Source organism: Gekko japonicus, unplaced genomic scaffold (genome assembly GCF_001447785.1).
Source record: "Gekko japonicus isolate JY-2015 unplaced genomic scaffold, Gekko_japonicus_V1.1 scaffold1660, whole genome shotgun sequence".
Taxonomy (NCBI): domain Eukaryota; kingdom Metazoa; phylum Chordata; class Lepidosauria; order Squamata; family Gekkonidae; genus Gekko; species Gekko japonicus.
The window spans coordinates 366,201-375,134 of NW_015171552.1; the positions used below are offsets into that span (position 1 = coordinate 366,201).

The 8,934-nt window shown below is 46.8% G+C and overlaps 1 protein-coding gene across 3 annotated transcripts in view; it reads left to right on the forward strand.

The window, feature by feature from the left end:
• The window catches only part of PATL1 (protein associated with topoisomerase II homolog 1 (yeast)), a 33,845-nt gene extending 24,911 nt beyond the window's left edge, over positions 1-8,934 (forward strand). For all 3 annotated transcript variants that reach the window (XM_015419703.1, XM_015419702.1, XM_015419704.1), the window contains 3 exons: positions 489-580; positions 6,812-6,961; positions 8,631-8,934. In XM_015419703.1, coding sequence (XP_015275189.1) covers positions 489-580; positions 6,812-6,961; positions 8,631-8,652 — 264 coding nt within the window. In that variant the 3' untranslated portion in view covers positions 8,653-8,934. The remainder of the gene's footprint in view (positions 1-488; positions 581-6,811; positions 6,962-8,630) is intronic.

The window sequence follows — 8,934 nt, forward strand, 5'->3', positions numbered from 1 at the left end:
GCTGAACCACTGACTTCCACAGCCTGCAGTTCAACTTCTTAACCACTTGAGCCACCACAGCTCCTTTATACCTATATATAGAGGGAAGATAGATATACTTAAAAGAAGACGATTTCCCAAATGGTGTGCTCTTGTCCAGAACTCAAAGCTGTGTTGTGGGCATATTAGCATGCACATTTGTTGCTAGAATGCAGCTTTGAGGCTGCAAAGAGAGCCCTTACATCCTCTTCTGAGTGAGGTACTCGGGTTAGTATCTTGCTTCCAGGTGGCTGTTCCTACACATTTTTCTTGGGTTTGGGGGAAAGATAAGAGACTTGTTTTGACCCTGTCATCATCTTACGTAGTTGACTATTTTGTAACCTTTTTATCATCTTTGGTCCAATAACCATGAATGGAATTTGTTTGAGACTCGCTTCCAGCAAAACTGAAGTCTGGGTAAGTGTGCACAAGGTTCCACTATTGATCTTTCTCCCCCTCCTGCTGTGCAGTTTGGCCTCTCCCTGCTGTTTTTGGTTCTGAGCCGTGGGGAGGAAGTGCAGAGTGCCGATTCTACTTCAGAGCTCGCACAGGACAACCAGTGGTGAGTCTGAACAGCCCAACTCGAGCTGTGCCTGCTTCTCAAATTTATTCTTTGACAAATCAAAGAATTTAGTTTTTAAACTGCTGCCTTCAACATAGGCAAGGGTTAGTGTGGTATCTAGTAGGTCACGTTAGAGAAATTTCTTCTGGTTTTGTCAGAACACCATCACATGATTGCACACTGTTGTCATGATGGGATGGCTTGCTATGTGTGTGAGGAATGGTTTGCTATGTACTGCCCTTCTTTTGCGGTTCTCAGAGAGAGATTTTGGCTTCCTAAACAGCCCTGTGAGGCAGGTTAAGTGGTGGGTCTTAACTCCCAAGGACATGATGCAAGTGTTTTGAATCTGGATTTCCCTTGTCTAAGAGCAGCATTCAGACTATGACACCACACAGGGTGGAGCGCTGGATCTCCTGCTTCAATTGTCTTAAATTGTGCGCTGACACAGAGGTGTTCTTTCCATTGTATATTCCCTCACTGTTGTAGGGATTTTGGCACATCCTGAGCCATGAATGGAAATGAGCGTCCTTTAAAGCTGGGGAACTCATTAATTCTGTGTTCAGAGCAAGGGAACCAGTGATGGTCAAATCTGGAGTTTATCTTGAATACTGCATTGACTTTTACAGTAACTCAAAATAATAGAACAAAGTTTGAGTCCAGCAGGGGCACCTTTAAGACCAACAAAGTTTAATTCTTGGTATAAGCTTTCATGTGCATGCCTGCTTCCTCAGATATCTGATGAAGTGGGCATGCACACAAAAACTTAAACCCAGAATTAAACTAGTTGGTCTTAAAGGTGCCCCCACTGGACTCAGACTTTGTTCTGTTGCTTCAGACCAGCCCACCTGAATCAAAATAACAGCGTTAAAAGGAAGTCCGTGGATCCTTGCCTGTACCTGCCATTTTGGAAACGTTGCCTGTTGGCAAGGGACGATAACATCATCTTGTCTTCTCTGGAGCAATCTTTTCAGATGTTTAAGGTCGTGACAAAAGTCCCCTCACTTCTTGCCCTCTCTTGAAATGTGCTTTCCCCCAATCTCAGCTACAGTGACAAACTGTTTAAACTGCTTATATGTTTTCTTTTTGGCCTTTCATTCAAACATTTTCTCCCATTCATCTACACTTTTGTTTGAAGTGTAACAACAGAAAATGAATAAACCATTCAAATCATGGCCTCATTGCCAATTAGAGGAATACTCCTCAATGTATGTAGATTTTCTACGCTCCTGTATTAATGTGTTGTAGGACAACACTTTCCTCCCCCCTCTCCCTCCCTCAGTCTCACCCATGGGCTAAACTGTACAAAAGTTGACTTAAGGATTTGCTAAGTTTTCACTTTTTACAACTTAAAGCACCAAGGCTGCAATTCTAAGAATGCTTCCTTGCGAGTAAGCCCTATAATTAAAATGGGAATTAGTTTTGAGTTGGCCTGTTTAGAATCACTCTCCAAATATCCATGGACTGTGGACTCTTGGACTTGCGGTTTCCTCATCCTGGCCGTGTACAGTAGGAGATTCCAGCTGTTAGGAGAGCACTTCTATTGCAAAATTGGTGGGCAGAGGGAAGATGGCAGAGGAAAGACCACAGAGAGGCTTTATTGCTGGAGTTCCAGGGAAGGTGGAAAGGACATTTTTATACCTTTCACATTTTATTACATTTTTAATCCCAAGCCTCTTCTAAGGAGTTCAAGATGCATGCAGAATTCTCTCCTCTTCCATTCAACCCTGCAAGATTGATTTGGTGACTTTGTGACTAGTCCAAAATTACTTAGTTTCATAGCTGAGTGGGAATCTGAACCTGGGTCTCCCCAGCCTTAATCCAGTACTCTTAGCCATTGCTCTGTGCCGTTCTGATTGTTGGGAGTTTATCTGTGCTGATTGTGTTTGTTGGGAATAATCACCTGCAGTCACTTGCAAGAAAGTCATTTCATGGTCTTCTTACTTTGCAAGAGATCAGTGGCTGGAATATTGATCATGGCAGCTTCTCTCCCACATGGCAACTTTAATACCTCACAGATACTGTGATGTCCTTGCTTGTAGGGGAAACAGTTTTACCTTTAAACACTCTCTGAGTACATAAACTTGGTAGTTTTCTGCTGCCACCAGGAATTCCAAGTCTCTCTCTTTTGGTAGTATGACCTTGGGTCTGGGCACTTCAGAGGACTATGTGGCCCTGAGGAAGTACTGTACTGATTTCTGGGATAAGTTTAAACAAAAATTGATTTATTTAATAAAGAAAAAAATTAGTTTTCTCGTTATCTTGAACAGTTGCTGAAGAAAGGAACTTGTAAATATAACTGGCAAAGCTTCAGTCTCTCAAACTCCACTCTGACAGGCTTATACATTCAGTATAATCTCTCTCTATCTCATATATATAGATATAGCCACACTGGCTAGTCTCTTTGTTTTATTCACACAGAATGGAATCAACTCTCTTAGTCACACAGACTAAACTGTTGGTATTCACGCAGAATTCACACAGAGTAGGTGATTGGATGGAGTGAGTAACTTTCTGCTTAAGTGATGATTGCTGGAGGATGGAAGTGTGAGTGCCAGGCAGATTGTTAAATATTTAAACTTAAATGAATGGTGATGTAGGTTTACTGGCACGGATAAGCAATTTGTAATTAGATTTGTATAGCAGACTGTGGGGTGGGGGAGTTGGGCAACTTTCTAGCTTGCGGCCGGTGGTCTGGAGCTATGGCGTGGACTGGTCGATGCAGCAATGCCAGGACAATAGATTCCAGTGCTCTTTGGTAGGGGAAAAATAGCGGTGGGTCCAGGCGGAGGGATAAAGGAAGGACGCTGAGAAACAAAAGGGCTCGGTGCCCTTCCAGCCTGCATCCCATCCCAAACGATGTCGGCAGTGGGGCTAGGATTAGCAACCCCCCTCCGTCATTGGTGTGCAATGCCAGGTCTATTAACAACAAGACAACAGTCCTCTGGGACTATGTCATAGAACATCAGGCCAACCTGGCGTGCGTGACCGAGACCTGGGTGCGGGACGGGGAGACTGTAGCTCTCTCCCAGCTTGCCCCACCGGGGTTTTCGGTCCTTGACCAATCACAGACTAGGGGGCAGGGGGGAGGAGTGGCAATATTTGTGTGGGAGGCTTACTCCTTCAGGGCGCTCCCTACATTGGAGATTGCGGGCTTAGAGTGTGTCGGACTGGTGCTGGAGGCGAAGGAGAGTGTGGCAATCTGGCTGGTGTACCGTCCGCCTAACGCGCCAGCCAGCTGCCTGCTGTCCCTGCTGGAGGCCGTATCAGGCTGGGCGCTGGAGCACCCTAGGTTATTAGTCTTGGGTGACTTCAACGTCCATGCTGATAACGCGGTCTCTAGCCGGGCTACGGACCAATGTGTATCGGCCCCCACGCATCAGGCTGGGCACACGCTCGATTTAATCTTCGCAATGGGGATTACAGTGGACCAGATCACTGCGGAAGCAGTGCCATGGTCGGACCACTATGCCCTGAAGGCCCGTTTGAATGTTCCGCCCTGACCCTGTATAGGTGGCGAGCGGATTTTAGCTCGCCCGTGGAGCCAAATGGACCCAGTGCGGCTTCAACTGGCCCTGCGGGATCCAATGCCCCCTGGCGGTTCGTTGGATGAGCTTGTGGACAACTGGTATAGTCGACTCTCCACGGCCATTGACGTGATCGCTCCCCGGCGCTCTCTGCGCCCTCGCTCTAGGCTGGCCCCCTGGTATCCCCAGGGGTTGTAGCTGATGAAGCAAGAGCTAAGACGGTTAGAGAGACGGTGGCACCGAGCTCGCGACGAGGCTACAAGAGCATCCTATAGGATCTTTATGAGATCCTATGAGATGGCAGTCAAGGCTGCGAAGAGGGATTTCTATGCAGCCAGGGTTGTATCCACAAGCTCTCGCCCAGCCCAATTATTTAGAACAATTTGGTCTCTGACGGCTCTGCCACAGGGCAGACAAAATGCTAGGGAATTGGACATTGGCTGTGAAGCTTTTGCGCCCTATTTCTTGACACTCCGCCGCGACCTCCCCGCCACAATTGAAACAGTTCGCGAACCTGAGGCCCCTTGCGCATCTTCGAGTCTGGGTTTAGAATGCTTCGACCAGCTCAGTCTGGAAGAAGTCGACAGATTGCTCATATCTGTACGCCCAACCACGTGTGGCTGTCATCTACGCTGCCATGGGGGTTGGGGAGTTCAGTTTGTATCTTATTATGCAAAGAGACCAACATTGGCGGAGAACATGGCGGAGAACATGGCGGCGGCTGGCGAGTCAAGCGAGTGAGCGGAGGCTGGGACGGCAAGCGCGGAGGCGGGGCGACGCAGCAGGCTGGAGCCTATCGGACAGAAGCCGGCAGCGAGCACGCACGGACGTGCGCTTGGCCCAGACCCGAAGGAAGACCTGCGCCAGAAGGACGTCATCGCCGGACTGGGAAAAAGATCTCCCGCAGATAACAATGAAGACTCGCTAGAGGGTGCCTGTTAGGCTAGTCACTCTCCCCATTGTATGTATGTGGCCCTAGGTAAGGATTGGTATCAACTGAACATGTAAACCGCTCAGAGCCCTCAAGGGGTGAGCGGTATATAAATTGAAGGAAATAAATAAATAAATAATTGCTTCTACATTCCTATGCTTGTTCTGCCTTTCGCCAAAACGCTTATCTCTACGGATGTACAGGAGGGTGTTGTATTGTCTGGGTGTCTCCTAGGTACCGTGGAAGACTCCTGGTTCTCAGCTTCAGCTACCTAATGGTCTCCAAGTGTTATCCCGTGTGTGAGAGGGTGCCTAATTGGCCAGTGCTATGGGGGGGTGCATACGAATACCCTATATCCTATTATGCCCTAGGGGCCCCCGCCATTCTTAACAGTGCTTATGTTACTGCATCTATAGCTCTCAATAAAGGTATTACCGTTCCTGAATGTGTGTACTTCGTTGTTGGCTGTGGGTTCTGACAGCGGCCTTTATCCGTGCCCCTCCTGGCTCATTAAAACGGGCCTTATCCTGGCTTATTCTTCTCTCTATTGAAGTACTTTTCTGACAATTCCTTGGCAGAAATCACTGACTCCCAAAGTCTCTTCCCTCAGAAGCCAAACCCTTTGGCTACTGATCCAGACCTTAGATTTCAGATAAAGACTAAAAGGCGAATGACACATTTCCCTCCAGATCAGCTGTTTTATTTCCTCTCTAAGATGATGCTGGCCATTCAGGGGAGATTAACTCTTGAACTCCCTGACTCTCTGACAGAAGCAGCATTTTAAAAAGCCTGCATTTCTTTGCAGTCCATCACAAATGTGTTGCAAGTATGGCTGCACTTAAAAGTAACATGGAAAATTCATTTTGTGCCAAATGCTGCAGCCCATGTCTTAGATGGGCAGAGTATTACAAATAGCAACTCTTTTGCAGTTGTTGCTTTGGCTACCAGTTTGTTTCCAAGTATTTTTTATTTTTTTATTCCTTCAATTTATATACCGCTCGTCCCCTAAGGGCTCTGAGTGGTTTACATCATACAGTTGATACCATTCCTAATCTAAGGCCACACACATACAATGCGGAAGTGACTAACCTAGCAGGCACCCTATGGTGGAGTCTTTCGTTGTTGTAATCTTTCCTGCGGGAGGTCTTTCTCAGTCCGGCGACGGCGTTTCCTGGCGCAGGTCTTCCTTGTCTGTTGCGACTCCTCCCGGGCCTGGGCCAAGCGCACGTCAGCGCGTGCTCGCTGCCGGCCTCTGTCCAATCGGCTCCGGCCTGCTGCGTCGCCCCACCTCCGCGCTTGGCGACCCAGCCTCTGCTCACTCGCTCGACTCGCCGCCATGTTCTCCGCCATCGCCGCCACGCCACGAAGGACAGGTGCCCCCCCACTTGTCTACTTGCCCTTTAACGGGCTTTTGAGCTGCTGGGTGGGCGGGAGCTGGGACATAGGGCTGGGAGCTCGCTCCGGCCACGGTGGGGCTCGAACAGCCGAAGCTGTTCGGCCAGATGGAAGTGCAGGCTCCATTTACTGCTGGTTTTTAACCTTTAGACCCCCTGGATCTGCAGTTTTAGAACTTTCCTGTGTGGCTTATAAATTTGGTTATTTGATTTCGTGGGTGAATTTCTTCATATTTGGGGGCATTATCACTTTTGGGTCATTGTAGAATGGTGTGAATAATTTTATGAAACATCGTAGTTTTACTTTTCAATAAGCTGCTTTTGTGCTTCTGAAGAATAGGAATTTTTAATTTAAAAAGTACCACCACTTTGTCTTTTGCAGGACAGAGCTGATGTTCATGGCAACCAGAGAGCTTCTCCGGATCCCTCAGTCAGTCTTGGCCAAACCAGTGACTACCCCCTCTAATCTTGTATCTCTCTTCTCTCGCTATGTTGATCGGCAGAAGCTGAATGTGCTAGAGACAAAGTTGCAGTAAGTACAGAACCCTGTCCCCACATTAATAGAAGAAGCAAGAAGTAATAATAACTATAAGAATCTTGGTAATGACCAGAATGGACAACCACAAGCATAAGGAGCATCGGTGTCTGAATTTCTGAGGTTTCTGTGCTGGGGTGTGTATGTGGATTCTGGAACAGAAATGGATAAAGAAGATAAACAGAATATCTGGCCCACATACCTTTAATAGCTTAGTAGTGGTGACTCAGAAATGGGGACATACCCTAGAAGAAGGGCTAAATTGTGGGAGAATTGAGTGATACTCCATGAAGCCTGAAATTTTTAGAGACATATAAGTTCTGAAGATTTATTTGTTTAGTTAATTTCTAGTTCACATTTCTTAGTGAGAATCAAGGTGGATTACAGTGTTTTTGTAAATAAAAATAGTATAGTGTGTATAATAATGCAATGAAAGGAGCCTAAAATTTCTCAGACACTAAAACCTATTCCTTTGATAAAAAAATGCCTTCCTGAACAATATTGCCCTGCACATTCTGTGGAATGATAACCGTGTGGGAGCCTTCCTGATTATATATGTACCAAATAAAACTGAATGCAACTTTCCCCGTTAAGCTATTTACCTAACAGTTTCCCTGACTGAAATAAGGCCTAGGCATGTGTAACTGTGTGTTCATCTTCATTACTGCTTGCTGTTGTCTCTGCCTTTTTTTAGTTCTGTACTGTCAAACACAGGGGTCAGTGATCTTCAACCTTTACAGACCTAGGCCCCCACCTTTTACCCCCAGGTGGCAGCGAAGGATCCATTGAGCTGCAAGTTTGCAACAGGAAGTCATATGCCATCACAGTCACATGACTGGAAGAGCCAGAGATATGACCTCACTAGTGTGAAGGCCAGGACCATGAGCAGGAAACCAAGAGAGCCAGGGTTAGGATACAGAAGCTGAGCATCCGGATATGTTTGCTATTGAAGAACAAGCCATGGGTCAGAGTCATGGAGAAGCCTTCTGCACTGTTGAGCAACTTCTGCTTCTCTCAGTGTGCGTGTGCGCAAAGAGGCAGGCTGCATGGTGTCTTTGGTATCTATACATGTGCACTAGCAGCAGGCCCTTCCTAGAAGAACATAAAAATCTGGCAGCTCTGGTGGGGTTTGTGACATAGTAGGTGGGACCCACCGGAGGGTCCTCCTGACCAGTGTTCCCTCTAAGCTGAGTTAGTGTGAACTAGCTCACAGTTTTTTAGCCTCCAGCTCACAGATTTTGTCTTAGCTCAGGAAGGATGGCTCCAGAGCAAACTAATTTATGCAGTAGCCAAATCACTTGCTCACAACTTTAAGGCCAGTCGCTCACAAAGCAGAACTTTTGCTCACAGGACACCACAGCTTAGAGGGAGCATTGCTCCTGACCCATGGATTAGAGGCCAGTGTTACACATTTTAATGTATTCAGGGCAGAGATCTGTGTGTTTATGATGTATTGTACACCCCTGTCATTTTATAAATAATCTCAGGGAGTTGCTGTTTATATTCAACTTGTCAGACTGCCATACAGCTTGAGGACTTAATTCTTCAGTGTCTTTATTTAAAAAACAAAAACATGATTCTTGAGCCTTGGGAAGGGAAATGTTTTTTACCTATCAATTAGTAGTGCTGCAGCCAGGCTGACACCTCTCCTTGTTTGCTTTTTCAGGTTGATTCAAGGAATACGGTAGTGGGCCACAAAGCATCACTGCTGGTTGCCATTGTCGTTGACACTACTACAGTGTTTTGAGTGGGCGAAGAGGAGGCCGTGCCTTCTCAGAATCAGTTCTTGTGGGACTGTGTCTCTGGTCTAACAGAGAAGATCGCTCTCTTGCTCTGAGCTTGGCTGAGGCTGTGCTTTCCTTCTATCCCTCATTGCCAGTTTGCAGCTCTGCATGTCCTTGCTACATTGAATTCACCCTCGGCCCTCCCTCCCCTCAGCATTTTCATGACAGCTGCTGTTCCTCCCCCAT